Source organism: Chiloscyllium plagiosum, unplaced genomic scaffold (genome assembly GCF_037043375.1).
Source record: "Chiloscyllium plagiosum isolate Xiang-an unplaced genomic scaffold, Cpla_swu_hap1 HiC_scaffold_3, whole genome shotgun sequence".
Classification (NCBI taxonomy): domain Eukaryota; kingdom Metazoa; phylum Chordata; class Chondrichthyes; order Orectolobiformes; family Hemiscylliidae; genus Chiloscyllium; species Chiloscyllium plagiosum.
In genome coordinates this window covers 76,048,011-76,065,476 of record NW_028270141.1, presented here as the reverse complement: position 1 = coordinate 76,065,476, position 17,466 = coordinate 76,048,011, and the positions used below count along the sequence as shown (strand labels likewise).

Here is a 17,466-nt window from a genome sequence, read left to right as displayed (position 1 = left end):
CAGCTGCTTTATGTCTACCCTATCCCTGCCTCCCATAATCTTATATACCTCAATCACGCCCTTCCTCAACCTCCTCTGCTCCAAATAAAACAACCAACCTGAGGTTATCCAGCCTCTCCTCCTAACTGAAATGCTCCATCGTGGACAGCATCCTGGTGAATCCCCTCCAGTACAACCACATCCTTCATCTACAACTTTAAGACATCATCCCTCCTTACTGCAGCAACTGACTCCCTTAGTATTAATATTGCACCACCTCCACTTTTGCACGCTCCTCTGTCCTGCCTAAACATCCTATATTGTGGAATGTTAAATTGCCCATCTTTTCCCTCCTTCAACCAATTCTCTATGATGGCAATAACATCATAGTTCCCCACTGACACCTTGGCCGACCCATTGTCTCAGCATGCTCCAGCCCCACTGACACCCTGGCCGACCCATTGTCTCAGCATGCTCCTGCCCCACTGACACCCTGGCCGACCCATTGTCTCAGCATGCTCCTGCCCCACTGAACGCATCTCTACCTACCTCGACACTGTCCTATCCCCCCCAGTCCAGGAACTCCCCCCATACGTTCGAGACACCACCCATGCCCTCCACCTCCTCCAAGACTTCCATTTCCCCGGCCCCCAACGCCTCAAATTCACCATGGATATTCAATCCCTCTACACCTCCATCCGCCATGACCAGGGCCTCCAAGCCCTCCATTTTTTCCTTTCTTGACGTCCCCAACAGTACCCTTCCACCGACACTCTCATTCGTTTGGCCGAACTGGTCCTCACCCTTAACAATTTCTCCTTCAAATCCTCCCACTTCCGCCAAAACAAAGGGGTAGCCATGGGCACATATATGGCCCCAGCTATGCCTGTCTCTTTGTTGGCTACGTAGAACAGTCATTCTTCCGTAATTACACCAGCACCACTCCCCACCTCTTCCTCTGCTACATTGATGACTGCATTGGCGCCACCTCGTGTTCCCGCGAGGAGATTGAGCAATTCATCAACTTCACCAACACATTCCACCCTGACCTTAAATTTACCTGAACCATCTCTGACACCTCCCTCCCTTTCCTGGACCTCTCCATCTCCATTAATGACGACCGACTTGACACTGACATTTTTTACAAACCCACCGACTCCCACAGCTCCCTGGATTACACCGCTTCCCACCCTACCTCCTGTAAAAAAGCCATCCCATATTCCAAATTTCTCCGCCTCCACCGTATCTGCTCCCAAGAGGACCAGTTCCACCACAGAACACACCAGATGGCCTCCTTTTTTAGAGACCGCAATTTCCCTTCCCACGTGGTTAAAGATGCCCTCCAACGCATCTCGTCCACATTCCACACCTCCGCACTCAGACCCCACCCCTCCAACCGTAACAAGGACAGAACGCCCCTGGTGCTTACCTCCCACCCTACCAACCTTCTCATAAACCAAATCATCTGCTGACATTTCCGCCACCTCCAAACAGACCCCACCACCAGGGATATATTTTCCTCCCCATCCTTTCCGCCTTCCGCAAAGACCATTCCCTCCGTGACTACCTGGTCAGGTCCACGCCCCCCTACAACCCACCCTCCCATCCTGGCACCTTCGCCTGCCACCGCAGGAACTGCAAAACCTGCACCCACACCTCCTCCCTCATCTCCATCCAAGGCCCTAAAGGAGCCTTTCACATCCATCAAAGTTTTACCTGCACATCCACTAATATCATTTATTGTATCCATTGCTCCCGATGCGGTCTCCTCTACATTGGGGAGATTGGACACCTCCTAGCAGAGCGCTTTAGGGAACATCTCCGGGACACCCGCAGCAATCAACACCGCCCTGTGGTCCAACATTTCAACTCCCCCTCCCACTCTGCTGAGGACATGGAGGTCCTGGGCCTCCTTTACCACCGCTCCCTCACCACCAGACGCCTGGAGAAAGAACACCTCATCTTCCGCCTCGGAACACTTCAACCCCAGGGCATCAATGTGGACTTCAACAGTTTCCTCATTTCCCCTTTCCCCACCTCACTCTAGTTCCAAACTTCCAGCTCAGCACTGTCCCCATGACTTGTCCTACCTCCGTATCTTCTTTTCCACCTATCCACTCCACCCTCCCCCCGCCCCTGACCTATCACCTTCATCCCCTCCCCCATTCACCTATTGTACTCTATGCTACTTTCTCCCCACCCCCACCCTCCTCTAGCTTATCTCTCCACCCTTAAGGCTCTCTGCCTTTATTCCTGATGAAGGGCTTTTGCCCGAAACGTCGATTTTACTGCTCCTCGGATGCTGCCTGAACTGCTTTGCTCTTCCAGCACCCCTAATCCAGAATCTGGTTTCCAGCATCTGCAGTCATTGTTTTTACCATAGTTCCATGTGTCAATCTAAATCCATATCATCTGTCTTAACTCTAATACTCTTGGCACTAAAGCAGAGGCCATCCAGCCTTGCCTTACTTCTATGAGACACCACATGGCTGAACTTTCTCTGCTTTGGTTCCTTTTCTAAGTTATGCTGTCTCATTATCAAACTAACACACTGTGTCCCCTGCCCCTGCTGAATTTGGTTAATCTCCTCCTGCAGCACTAGCAAATCCTCCTGCAAGGCTATTTAACCAGCCTCTTGGCTAAAATAAACAGAAGTGCTGCAGGCTGTTGTGTCCCACCTGAAACTTGCATGAGATGGTCCTTACATACCAGAGTGGCTGAGAGTTCCTCCATCCTCAACATTTACCTGCATCCCAAACCTCTCCTCATAGCCCCATTCACGTTCTACTGTCTGCTACTTGTTTTTGAGATGTGAAGCCACTGGACAGCAATTGGAAATGAGGAGAAAATGAGGACTGCTGATGCTGGAGATCAGAGTCAAAGAATATGGTGCTGGAAAAGCACAGCCAGTAAGGCAGCATCCGAGGAGCAAGAGAATCGATGTTTTGGGCATACACTCATTCCTGATGAAGGGCCTATGTCTGAAACGTCGATTCTCCTGCTACTTGGATGCTGCCTGATTAGTTGTGTTTTTCCAGCACCACAGCAGTTGGAAATTATCCAAATTATTCAACTTTTAAAACAGACTTCTGTAGTATAAAAACACATCAGCATAATTTCTTTCAGTTAATCCACTAAAGTATCCAGAATTTGTATCCTTTAACAGAATGCTACTGAAATTCAAATATTTAGAACCATGCACTTTATCAGAAGGCTGAAAATTCACCCCTACTCTGTGGTTAACTATAAACAAAAGGATTCTACCAAGACTGCCTTACTTTATGAACATCAAACAAGAACTGACACTATAATCACCAAAAACATCAAATAATATACCACCTAGAGCATTAATTAATATTGTACCATTTTCATTAAAATCAACTACGATATTTTCATGATTTATTTAGTTTGAAATCAGATGCTTTTCTAAGTACATTCATTAAGCTGTATGTCTGTGTTTCATTTACACGTGACAGTCTAATCTGTGAATAAATCAACAGCACAATGAAACACAGAGTCATACTGGAAGGCCCTAAATTCAACAACTACTTTTTGAATTAAAGTTTATGGATTAGGAGATATGGAATGTTGATCATGTGTCTGATGACTTAACTTCTAAAATTTCATTCAGGGGATGTAGGATTTGCTGGCTGACCAGCCTTTATTGCTCATTCCTGAATGCCCTTGAGAGGGTGGTGATTAGCTGATTTATTGAACCGCTGCAGTCCATGTGCTGTAGGTAGACCTAGGATGTTGTTAGGGAGGGAATTCCAGGATTTTGAACCAGTGGCAATAAAGGAACTGGGAATTGGATGGTGAGTTCCTTGGAGGGGAACTTGCAGGTGCTGGTGTTCTCATGGTATCTGCTGCTCTAGTTCTTCTAGATGCTATTGGCTCTTGATTTGGAAGGTGCTTTTCTAAGAACGTTTGGTGAATTTTTGCACTGCATTTTTTAGATGGGACACACTGATGCTACAGAGTATCAGAGGTGGAGGGATTGAATATTTGTGGATAAGGTGCCAATCCACAATCAAACAAACTTCTTTGTCCTAAATGTCAAGCTTCTTGAGTTTTTTTTATAGCTGCACTCATTCAGATAAATAGGGAACATACCATAATATTCTGACTTGTATCTTGTAGGTGGTTTACAGGCTTTGGAGAGTCAGGAGGTGAGTTGCTCATTGCATTATGCCATGGCTCTACGCTGGTCTTTTGAAAATCATCTGTATATTGCTTATCCAGTTCATTTCTGGTCAATGCTAATCTCCAGATGTTGATAGTGTGAGATTCAGTGGTGATCATGACATTGAATGTCAAGGTGCAATGGTTAGACTTTGTTTCATTGGAAATGGCCACTATCCAGCACTTGTGCAACATGAATGTTACTTGCTACCTGTCAGCTCAAGCCTCATGGTTGACCAAGTCTTGCTGCATATGTGCATGGACTGCATCAGGCTCTGAGGAGTTGCAAGTGTTACTGAATATTGTTGATGATTGCAAAAGAAATCTCACTTTTTGATGGAGACAAAGTAACTGACGAAGGAACTAAGGATGACTAGGCCTAGGACACTATACTGTGGAACGCCTGCAGAGATGTCCCAAGCTAATATGATTTATTTCCAAACACCATAACCATCTTTGTTTGTGCCAGATAGAACTCCAAACAGGAAAGCGTTCCTCCAGAATCCAATTGATTCCAACTTTTCTGATGTTCTTTTCAAAACTTGGCCGAATATGACCTTGATGTCAAAGGCAGTCACTCTCACCTCACCTCTATTGTTCAGCTTTTTTGTTCATGTTTGAACTGAGGCTATAATGAGGTCAGGAGCTGAGTTGTTCTTGCGGAACACAAACTGAGCATGTTCTTCCTTTGCACATCCTGCTTAATGGCCCCCTCCATCACTTTACTGATGATCAAGAGTAGACTGATGGGGCAGTAATTGACTGAATTAGATCTGTCCTGATCTTTGTATTCTGGACATACCTTGGTTATTTTTCACATTGTCAGGTTGATGTCAGTGTTGTGGTTATACTGGAACAGCCTGGCTCGGGGTGCAGCAAGTTCTGGAGCACAAGACCTTAATATTATTGCTAGAATATTATCAGGACTCCTATTCTTTGCATCATCCAGCATTTTCAGCCATTCCTTGATATCATGTGCAGTGAAATCTGGCCACTGTGATGTTACAGAACTTTGGAGGAAGCCTAGTTGGATCATCCATTCAGTCCTCTGACTGAAGATTGTTGCTCTACCTTTTGTACTGATGTGCTAAGCTCCCCCAACAGTGAGGTTGGGAATATTTGTGGAGTCCCTTCCTCCAGTGAGTTAGAATCATATGGGTACACTTGCTTAATGGTCCACTGCCATTTTATGACTGGATGTGGCTGGACTGCAGAGCTGATCCATTAGATGTTGAATTGCTTTACCCTATTGTTTGACACACAAGCCACTCTGATTTGTACCTTCAGCAGGTTGACACCTCACTTGAGGTATTCTTGGAGCTGGTCCTGGCATCTTCATTGAACCAGGATAGATCACCTGACTTGATGATAATATTAACATAGGGGATTGTGCCAGGCCATGAGGTTGCAAATTGTGTTTGAATATAGTTCTGCTGAAGGTGATGGCCCTCAATGCCTCATGGATGCACATTTTGAAAAATGATCTGTTCTAAATGCATCCCATATAGTACAGTGGCAATGCCACACAACAAGTATCCTGACTGTGAAGGCGGGACTTAGTCTCTAAAAGGACTGTGTGGTAGTCACTCTTTGCAACACTGCCATGGACAGAAGCATCTGCAGCTGACAAACTGATGAAGATGAGGTCAAGTATGTTTTTTTCCCTCATGTTGGATCCCTCATGACCTGTCATAGACCTACTCTCCCAGCTTCATCCTTTAGGACTCAACCAGTTCAATCAGTCATGGTGTTGCAGGGGCCTTTTGTTGATGGACATTGAAGACCACCATCCAGTACATTCTGCAGCCTTGCCAGCCCCCAGTGCTTTTTCCAAGTGATGTTGAACATGGAAAAGTACTGAAGTTTCAACCAAAATTGGGACATGGAAAAAAAAAGAAGCTTTGCTTGCCCATGTTTGACTTGATGCCTTGGTGCCACAGTGCCCCCAACTCTGCTGAGCCTGACCTGCTGGTAGGACAGGGGGATGGTGATGGTAGTGTCTAGGCTACTGTAAGGTATGATTTGGGGACTATGATTATGCCATGCTGTAGTGTGACTAGACTGTGTGACAGTTCTCTCAGTTTCGGCACTTGCCCTAGATGTTATGCAGGGACGATGGGGGTGAGTTTGCTCTTGTTGCTTCTGCCTTCCGGTTTCATTCATTTCTCGAGACATTTTAATGGGTTGCTACCCATTTCAGAGGGCACAATGTTTTGGGTTTGGAGTCACATGTAGGCCGGACAAGGCCGCTAAAGGGCATTTTGAACCAGGTGGGTTTTTACAACAATTGTCAATAGTTTCATTGCCATCATTGACTTGTTAAAAAGTCTGAAATTAAAAGTCTAAATTCCACAATCTACACTGGTATGATCAAACTCATTTCCTCAGATCATTACCCAGGTCTCATTAGCCTGAGAGAATTCAGCAAGAATGAAACAAATGAATTTCTTGATGCCAAGAAGAAAATCTGGTTTCCTCTTAAGGTTTAATGTCTGCATGAGAATCTCACACAAAAGTAGCAAGAACCCAATCTGCATAAATTGATATCTCAGCATGAGCTAATCATGCCTCATTTCTATACATACTTTCTGACATGGCTGTTCAGTTGAAGAACATGCAGTGCACATTCTGCAGGAGCTGCTGGCGCATGATGCAAGTTTGACATTGATGTAGTACAACAATGTGCTTGCACATTCAGATTGTTAAGTGCTGGTAAGCACAATGACCTGTTTAGCTGCCAGTGATTCTCCCAGGTATCAGGAAGAAACTGTGCAAGCCACTTCCTGATTTCCAGGTCCGGTGGTTAGATGATGGCTGCAGCTCTCCGGAGTGTACCCCAGGCCTCCACGGTGCCTATCATTCCCCAACATCTCAGGGTACATTCCATAGATAGTGCACCTCCAATCTGTGGAAGTTGACCTTGATAAAACACCAGCCTCAGCACATCATGGTCAGTCTCAGATTAACCCAGAAGACGCTTCACCATTTCCCTCCTGCACACTGGAGTTCAATGAAAACGTGCAATGCAATGCCCCTGCTGATTTATTGAGCATGCAGAGGCACAGATCCACCATATTCATCTGCACTGGACCCATCTCTGAGCTCTTAGCAGTCTGTCACTTTGCACTTCATTAAACACTTACAGCATAACTGCCTTGCCTTGCCTTTCAGTGCAGACAAAAAGCCAAGCAACTTTTCATGCTTAGCAGCATTAAACAGTCAAGGGTGTAAGCATGTCACTGTACTATATTTGTGACACATGCAGCATATGTCACCAGCTTACGAAACCAACACATTGAATGTCCTTCAGTTGAATAGCCACGTCTGAAAGTCTAAATGAAGCCATCCTTAGCAAAGATCTGCCAGGCTATTCCACCAATAATCAGCTAAAAGTATTATCTGATCTTTGTCTGAGGATTAGTCAGGTATTTGATGCAATCAGGATCTGTGGCCTTCCATTCTGTGATTGGGCCTGGGTCAGTCTCACAAGTCAAGTCTGTACTTTCCAGGGATTATACATAAATCAGTCAGGGAACTGAAAAGGTATCAGTCTTGTTCATCCTCACCAGTTATTCACATAAGATACTATGTGGCAGGGAAAATCTTCTTAGTAGGATAGCAGATTTGAGTAACTTAACCAATTCTTAATTGGGTGTGTCAGTTTGCTGTCAGTGTCAAGTTAAAATGCTATTGGCCTGCAAGATAAATCAAGATATCTACTGCACCTAATTGTCTAGAGAGCTTTGATGCTCCTGGACTAGATTATCACTCCAACCGCAACAAGAACTAAATTAGAATGAACCCTTAGGCAAATTTTGCATTTCTTTCTCTCTCTTCTCTCCTCTCCCCTCCCCCCCCCCCAACCATACTTGCATTTGCAATCATTTGCTCACTATCTTTGTAAAAGTTGACTGTCGGGTTAATTATTTTTGGCAGTAAACCAGGTGTATTGCAACTGAATGACCCCTAGGAAGATGAAAAATAGAAGATATTTTCCCCTTGTTTTGATTGACTTAAACATTTGCAAAATGTTTGGTTATTTATAATAAATATTAATGGACACATATTTATTAGTGCAAATGTGTTGCACAGTTTGCAGAAAATGCAGCTGTGACCAAAAATCAATAATTTCTAAATGTTTTTTTTTAAACTATTTGAAAATAAACATTTCAGAATATATCTATGATAAAGATGCTTTAACTTAACAAGCTGTCAGGCACAACAGTCCTTGCTTATCAGATTTTCTCAAACTTGCTTTGCATTGTGCTTTGTACTATGTTACTAGCATCTGTATTTGATTATCTTCAGTATCTGATAAATATTTGAAGCCCAGATAATGCATAATTAATTGCCTCACCACCCATCAAAATTGAAGAAGAAAATGAATAGATTAACTAGACGAAAGAGAATCTCCTACCAGGAATCTATGAGCTTATGCAAGCTACAATCATCTCAAGTAATGTAAGTTTAAAGGACACTCAATCGTCTCCCTCCCAAATCCTCAACTCCCCCCCCCCCCCATCAAATTAGATTTCTCAATCTCCTAGTCATATCATCTTTGTCCTTTGCAGTAGTGCAGTCAACTGCAACATGCATTTGTGCAGTCAACTATTTTCATTGTTCATGAAAATCATCAACTATAACATTCTTCAGGAACACTTCTCTGCAAATGGCAGGTCTGTATTATACCTGTATTATTCTGAATTAAGTCAAATTATGGGCTAGTTGAGTTACATTTCAAAACTAAGTTGCAAAAGACAAAGACAGTGCATAGCTTAAAAGACTAGATTTCAAAAGATTAGTTCATGTAAATTAATTAATAAACTTTTAATCAACACGACACACAGATAAAGGAAAACATGCAACAGAACAAATTATCATGTATCATATGAACATGATTTGAACAGTACAGACACAGCAGTTACACAAGGTAATATGTTTTAATCATCAGATTGTTGTGTGAGAGCTATAACATTTAGAGAAAGTGATTATTTTAGTGATTTAAAGTAAATAAATCAAACAAGCATCAAATCATGTTCATATTCAAACTTTATTGATAGCTGAAGCTAATTACAGGGCTTATCGTTTTTAGAAAGAGATTCTGTGGATATAGAAAAGTTCAAATAAATAACAGTAGCAAGGTCATTGTAGTCATTAAGAGGTGTTTAGAAATTACTAAACATTTGGTAAGGAATTAATTTATGTATATAACAGCACGGAAGATATTAGAGAAATAAGCTTCCACAAAGCATGAAACATGATTTCTGAACTCTCAATTCAGTACCAGTTATAAAGTACAGATCATCCTTGCTCAGCACCAGCTTTAGAAAAGCATCCCCACCCTTCTAAAAACAGAATTACTTCCCACTCATTCAGTTCAGACTCAATTTTAACTTCAGCACCATTTGGAGACTGCATAAATAAAGTAGGTTGGAAAATCCAATGGGATCCTTGGCCTGAGATTAGGGTCATTTTAACTTCAGCCCTTCATATCCTTTCATCTATAGTCTCTTCTGCTCAGCACTGATGCAAGAGCCAACTGGTGGGAGCAGGCAATTGGAGAAGAGGTCCCCAATTGTATCTGTGCAAAGTTAGTGTCATGATGGGCTTCTCCAAAGAACTTCTGGTGATGGAAACCAACAGAACAGGAAGAGTTGGGTGCACCTAAAGTTCCTTGTGAGGCCTCGAATAAAACGATTGCTCCTGCTTGCCCATAAAGTGTACTTACAAAAAACTGAAAACAACGGTAGCTTTTGCCACCGCTGGTCACAAAACTGCCAGATTTAGCTTATAAGTTTGGCATGACAAAAAATAAAACATCCTGTGCTTTAACTTTAAAATTAGATCACCAGGCCTTGTCTTCTGCACACAAGACCCTGCCTGCCTGGAGCTATATCTGGTCATTTAAGGTATCTGAGGAGAGAACATATTTGAAATGCTGTGCAACCACTTCCTTACCCAGCTCCAATTGTTTATTGTGTAGCCTGCTCCATTCCAACAGGGTGGACAGAATAAAATTAACCTCTGCACCTCTACTTATCATAGATAAATTTCTTTTCACCTCATACTAATTATATTTCTTAGTCTATATGTGGCTCTCAGATATTGGGAAAATGTTAAATACTTATATGCAATGGATAAACTGCAGAGCAACAAAGTTCACTTTGAAGTCCAAACGCAAACTGTCAGTTAATTCCTGTTCAAATATTCTTGCAACCATTTTAAAGAAATTTAGAAATTCAAAAAGAGCATTTGGAGAACAGCAGCATGTGGAAAGATTCAATTGACAAGATGTATATTTGTATATACACTATAGGCCTCTGTATCTGCTGTTCATCAGCATAAGTGCACAACAATTAATATTAATTTACCTTACAATTCAGATATTTCTGAATGTTGAATATAAATAAATGCTAAATAACTAAACCTGAAAGTCATGGGACTAAAAACTTTTTTTGTTATTCTGACACAAATGTGTATGAATTTACTGTCTATATGGATATTCACAACTGTGTTCAAAATTACATGCAAACATTACAGGAGGAGTCCATAATTCAGAACCTCCTTTATATCTGCTGCCAGCCGTAGACAATATCTCATCCGTGAATCCATCTTTCATTTCCCCAACCCCGTTCGGAAACTAATCATCCTGTATTGTTTTTCCAACAAATAAAAATAGTAATAACATATTCAGAGCTCAGTAAAATCTGCAGTGCATGTATGGAACAGAACGTGACATGGCAAAGGCAGTGAACAGCTAACTTTGTTGTTCACACTTCATTTCAGGAAATAACAAAACATGTGCTCATTGTTTTCAGATGCAGATTTAAACTAAGTGTATAACTGATATTTTCAATACCAACATGGTTATTATTCCATAGATCGGAAAACTAAAAGTGTACTTTTGGAAAAACATAAAACATTTTTCTGTTCTACCATACCGTTGCAATAAAAAATTAAATAAGACAACTGTCTCATCATTTGGAGCTCCTTAATTATGCCAACCAGTTTTTCTGTGGAATACAATTTCTAGTGCAAATATTATGGTACAATATTTGCCTTTGCGCTGCAGAATATAATTAACACCTTCATATTTCTAATAAATACAAGTGACAGAGCAGAACAGAACAATATTCTCTTTCCTTCTGTATCCAGCTTTGCATTCATGGTGATAGTTAAATGAGTGACAAACAATGAACTGAATGTCAAAAATGCCTTTGGATTCAATTGTTCAGAAGAAAACAGCCAAAATAAAAGAGCATCCAACTTTCTGCCATGCTGAAGTTTGTTTTTTTAATTAAAACCAAAACATGTGCAATCTAACAATATAAGCTTTTAATTTAAATGTACCAACTCTTACCTGAAACATTTGGACTCCTCTAGTGTTTAGTTGAAAAAAAACTTACTATAAGCATTTATGATGTACTTTTATGGGGAAGGTCTGTCTGTAGGGAGTTATTTTAACATTGGAAATAGCAATTGCTGCAGGCTAGCATATCTAGCATAATTTTTATCTTTCAAATAAAAACATTATGGTCAGATCCTCAGGGCAATTTGAATTCAGCTTTGTAAATACTTGTTGATACTCTCTACAAAACTAATCACAATCTCAAATATCAGAGTCTATTAAATGAAGCAATGGCATTGTTTGCCAAATGAAACAAAGGGAGTGAAGTCAGATTTGGTTAAAGAATTCTTATAAGGATCGTAAATGTACCTGGATAAAAATCCCCATGAGTGTACATGTCAATCACATAGCGACAGAACTGATACTGATCTGGCAGAGCAGAAGGGAAAAAAAAACAGCAATGAAGACAACGTACAAAGAACATAGCGATAGCTATAAGTGGGATTGGTGGGATTGCTTTCATCAGTTTAAGTTGTAACAGAGAACAGTACAAATTGTTCCAAGATCTCTACCAATTACCACTGAATAAACAAAACAATTATGCTTTAGATTATGTTAGAAACTATAGTGTGCTTGTACTTCCTTCTTGCACATCTTTTAAACTGAATATAATTTTGTATTAAATATATTTGCATTAAAAAAAATCAGTCTAACATGCACCAATTTTTAAAATTTTATGTAATGTATAACATATAATTTTTTAAAACTTCAGAACTGAAGAACAGTCTATTCAGGTTATTCTTAGAATTGGTAAAGGGAAAATGAAGAAATGTAAACACAGCTTGAAAGGTTAATTTATGTTTACATTCTTATTTTTATGCTTACTTGCAAATTGGATCAAGCAAGTCAATTGTTGCAAAAATGTGTGAAAGCAATTTTTAAAAGAGTCAAACAAATTTGTATTTTCAAAAAATTTAGTCTGATTTTGTTTTAGAAATGCATCATTTTTCTTATCTACAATGTGGTAATGGCATCTGAGGAGGTCTATATGATGAGACTTAGTGTGCTTAAGAGTCATTTCGATACTTGGCTCCAGAATAATCAGGAGAGTTCTACATTCCAAACTTCTTGGAATTGTAGATAAGTAAGTGTATTTGAACATTTTATTAGTTATTGTTCAGAGAGGTTACAATGTTTTTTTCACCTGAATGTCTTTTTAAGTATGAGAAAATGCAGAGTGACTGACGGTACTACAAAGATTTGAAGCATTAAATTGAAGATTTGCTATGCATAAAATTTATGAGTTAAAGTAATTGATAATAATCGTGACTTTTAAAAATCTAATTAGCAAGCAGTTAGTAAAATCATCTTCTCCACAGTTAAAATTGTTAGGGTGAAAATGATAGACCTCTCCTGGCAAAGATAATGCAGTATATGAGCTTGCCTGCTTTTCCTTAAGTAATTAGGGTGATTATTATTGGTATCATTGAATGGATTTCATGCTGGTTAAATAGACAAGATGCCAATATGTGCTCAAAAGAGTATTTTGCATCCTTCTTGGTTTATGATATTTTGAATCAATAAACCACATAAAAAGATGCTAGCTACAGAATTGTACTGTAAATGCTGTTCAGGACAGACACACAAAAAGTCATAAAGAGACTGCCTTCCAAGCATATTAATTCACTTTGTCTTTCAGGCATCTGAGTCACAAATGAGACAAAAAAGTGATGTGAAATATGACATGAAGATCCAAGTGGAGAGAGAACACATTCTTTATCTGTCCCTATCATTGATTATGGTTTCAATATGAATATTGTGAAAAGATAAGTATGATTTCAGTAATTGTACCTTACTTTGCTATTCAAAATAAAGACATTAGAGGCTTCAATTAATTTTTCCCTTACAGTTGTCACTTATAAAATTGTCTTTATGCCACATGTTTTTTTCTTTTGATGTCTCTCAGATGCCTTACTTTTATTGCTAACATCTTTTTTGTCAATATTTGTCTTTTCACCTTTATCCTTTGGTTTTGGCTTGCTTTCTTTAGTTTCTTTCACTTTTTCCTTTTTTTTGTCTATTTTCTCACTCTTCAATTCCACAGGCTCCTTCATGTCTCTCTTTTTACCTCTTTTATCTGTTTCATCTTTAGGTTTCTCACGTTTTGTTGCCTTCTCCTTCACTTGGAGCTTAGGCTTTATTTTTTCCTCTTTGCTCGGTTTTTTTTCCACTTTCTTTACTTTCTCCACCTTTTTTTCCAATGTCATTTTTTTCAATGCTTTGAGCTTCACCTTTTCTTCACGTTTGTGTACTTTCACTTTTTTATCTACAGGAGAAAACAGAAGTTTCTATTGAGGTGATTTTTCTCTTTTAAGTCAATCTATTTTCCAAAGAAATAATATGCCAGTATGTGTATTAGGGAAATTATAGAAATAGTCTTCAAATGGTGATGACCAGACAGTTCTATTTACTTCCATATAAGTAAAGGTAAACTTCAAAAGCTTAGTGTAAACTTGATAAGTCACATGTGAGGAGCACTGAATGGAGAATCAAACAGGTCTCTGGAGCCTGTCATGAACCCACATTCTTATGACTCAGAGGCGAGAGTGCTATCATTGACACAAATTAGAGACATAGAGATCGACAGCATAGAAAAATGCCCTTCTGCCCATCAAGTTTGCATTGGTCAAAAACAATAACTTAACTGTTCCAATACTATTTTCCAGCACTTGACTCAAGCCTTGTCTGCTTTGGCATCACAAACATGAATCGAAATATTTCTTAAGTATTACATAGGCTCTGCCTCTGCCACTCTTTCAGTCAGTGAGATCTAGATTCTCAGCACACTCTGGGTGATTTTTATTTTCTTCACATCCCCTATAAAACTCTTGCTCTTTACCTTAATCTATGTGTCTACCTGGTCGATACTCCTCATACTCCTCAATTGCGTCTGTCCTCATCTCTTCCCTCTCTCCCTCTCCACTACCCCATTCCCCCCGCTCCAATGAAAACAACACCAGTGAATCCGATCCCTCTTCATAACTAAACCTGTACAGCCCAGGCAATATCCTGATACATTGCCTCTGCACCCTCTCAGTGCTATCACATCCTGTGTTGATCCTATAACACTTCAACTGTGACCTAACCAATGTTTTCTACAGTTCCAGCGTTACCTGTACTTGTTATGTATCTGTCCTGCTCTCTCAAGGGACCAGTGGACCTGCACACCAAGATCCCTCCGATACTCAGTGCTTCTCAGGGTCCTGCTATTCAGTGTTTATCCCTTGAGTTGTCAGTCCTGCCCAAGTGCATCACTTTGCACTTATTTGGATTGAATTCCATTTGCCACAGATCAGCCCATCTGACCAGCACGTTAATATCCTCCTGTAATCTGAAGCTATCCACTTAACTACGTACCACCCCACAAACTTTTATATCATCACAAACTTACTGATCAACTCTCCTATGCTGAAATCTAAGTGGTTCATATGTGCTACAAACAGCAAAGGCCTCAATACTGATCCCTGTGGAACCCCATTGGACACAATCTCCCAGTCACAAAAACATTCCTCTACCATCACCCTCTGCTTCCTTCTACTCAGCCAATTCTAGATGCAATTTGACAAATTTCCTTGTATCCCATGGGCTCTTACTTTCATTATTAGTCGTCCACGTAGCACCCTATCAAAGCCTTACTGTAATCCAAGTACACAAGTTTACATTGCCCTCACCTATACACCTGGCTGCCTCTTCAAAGAATTCAGTCGTGTCCTTGTAGTCCATGGTGGCTCAGTGGTTACCACTGTGCCTCACAGCGTCAGGGTCCCAGATTCCATTCCAGCCTTGGCTGACTGTCTGTGTGGAGTTTGCACATTCTCCCCGTGTCTGTGTGGGTTTCCTCCAACATTCCAAAGGTGTGTAGGTTAGGTGAATTGGCCATGATAAATTGTCTGTAGTTGTTGGGTGCATTAGTCAGAGGGGAGTGGATTACTCTTTGGAGGGTCAGTGTGGACTTGTTGGGTTGAAGGGCCTGTTTCCACACTGTAGGGAATCTAATCTAAGTTCTCATACGTTACCTTGCCTTAACAAAATCATGCTGAGCATTCTTGATTAATCCCTGTACCCCAAAGTGCAGATTAATTCTGTCTCTCAGAATTTCTTCCAATAGTTTCCCCACCACTAACATTAGACTGACTGGCTAGGGTGTAGCTTCCTGGTTTATCTCTTGCACTCTTCTTGGAATACAGTACCACATTGGCTGTCCTCCAGTCCTCTAGCACTTCACCAGTGGCCAGAGAGGAATTGAAAATTATTGCCAACGTTCCTGTTATTTCCTCACTTGCCTCACTCAACTTGCCGAGTATACATTTCATCTGATCCTGGAAATTATATAATTTAGTTTGTAACTATCAACAAAGAATGCATTAAGGACTTTTCCTTTGTAGGAATATTACATTTCCTGTCTGGAACCCAAATGCCAACTACCAGGTGGAGACGAGCAACTGCAATGTAAAAGCATTTTCATCTAACAGATGGAGTCACATTTTGATCAGTGACATGCAGTTATTTTTAAGGAACTTTTCTATTAAAAGTAATTGGTGATAAAATTGGTGTTTCTTTGTTCTGACTTCAAGAGCATCAATTTTTTACCAAAGTGCCTCTGCTGGCTATGAGCTGTACTTACCTTTTGATGGAGCTTTTTGTTTTGTTTCTTCCTTTGCTTTTATCTTCCTTTCAGGTTTTTGTTTTTTAGTTTCTGTGAGTTAAAGCATAGATGTCAAGAAAGCAAGAGTAAAGCAACCAAAGGCAGAGGCAAGGGATTTCATGAAACAAAATCTATTCTTGAGGAAAATAAACTATGGGAAGCACGGAAGACAAAATATATTTTTGCCAAAACATGACATAATTTCACCATAAATACAAAGATAGTGTTTGAAAGGGTAGCAAATAAAATATCCCCAAAGTACAGAATAAAATATTGTGTTGTGTTTTTATATATCAATTTAGTCAGAATTGCAACAAAATGAACAAATGAATCAAAATACATTTCTTACCTAGTGGTGTAGCTGAAAAGACAGAGAAGGGAAGACATTTATTTCAAAAACTGTTATTCTGTACATAATTTTTCTATAATTGAAACATAGAAATAACAAAAAATATTGGTTTAGCCAATTTCTACATTTCCTTTTGCTTTTAAGTACATTTTAATGTGTTAATTGGACAACTACCAATACAATTTGTGAGGAGGATAAAATCATAAGAAAACATGAATCATGGGAAGTTCACTGCCCTCTGAACATGTCCTGGTGAAGTAATATGTGCACTTTGCACCCAATGGACATCACCTGATCTACTTAAAGGATGAAAGGATGCTATGATATCAGTATGATAACTAATTTATATGAAATCCTATTGCCCACTATTTTAATAGGGGATCTAATCTATTCAATTTACTTATATTTAAAACATTAATGCACTAATATCTCAACTGAACATATGGACAGAGAGTTTCAGATAAGTATAGCCTTTTCATCAGCTGACAGCACATAGTGTGGTTACGTTGTGTTGGAGGCAATTAACATCAGGTTAAACCTCCAAGATCACAGAATGGTGACAGTACAGGAGGCCACTCAGCCCATCATGCATAGACTTTCCCAATGAGCATCACTGGTAATGCCATTCTTCTGCCTCTGCCAATAAACCTGCACATCCTCCTTTTTCAAATGACCATCTAATTCCCTTTTGAATGTTACAATTGCAGCTGCCTCTCCTATACTCTCAGACAGTGCATTCCAGGCCTTATCCACTCACTGTGTGAAAAAGCTGTTGCTCATGTTAATTTTTTGCTTCTATTACTAGTTACTTTAAACCTGCATCTACCCATACCCGGTCCTTTCACAAATGAGAACATTTTCTTTCACACCTTCTTCATAGAGAACCATTCCAGCTTTTCCAAT

General features: G+C 40.1%; 1 protein-coding gene across 50 annotated transcripts in view; it reads right to left on the bottom strand.

The window, feature by feature from the left end:
• Nucleotides 1–17,466, bottom strand: part of trdn (triadin) — a 462,709-nt gene that overhangs the window by 307,383 nt on the left and 137,860 nt on the right. For 49 of the 50 annotated variants that reach the window (XM_087980725.1, XM_087980732.1, XM_087980853.1 and 46 more), the window contains 3 exons: nucleotides 16,194–16,265; nucleotides 13,527–13,835; nucleotides 11,879–11,938 (listed from right to left, as the gene is read on the bottom strand). In XM_087980725.1, the coding sequence (XP_087836851.1) occupies nucleotides 11,879–11,938; nucleotides 13,527–13,835; nucleotides 16,194–16,265 (441 nt within the window). The remainder of the gene's footprint in view (nucleotides 1–11,878; nucleotides 11,939–13,526; nucleotides 13,836–16,193; nucleotides 16,266–17,466) is intronic. The other variant, XM_087980794.1, reaches the window with a different exon arrangement.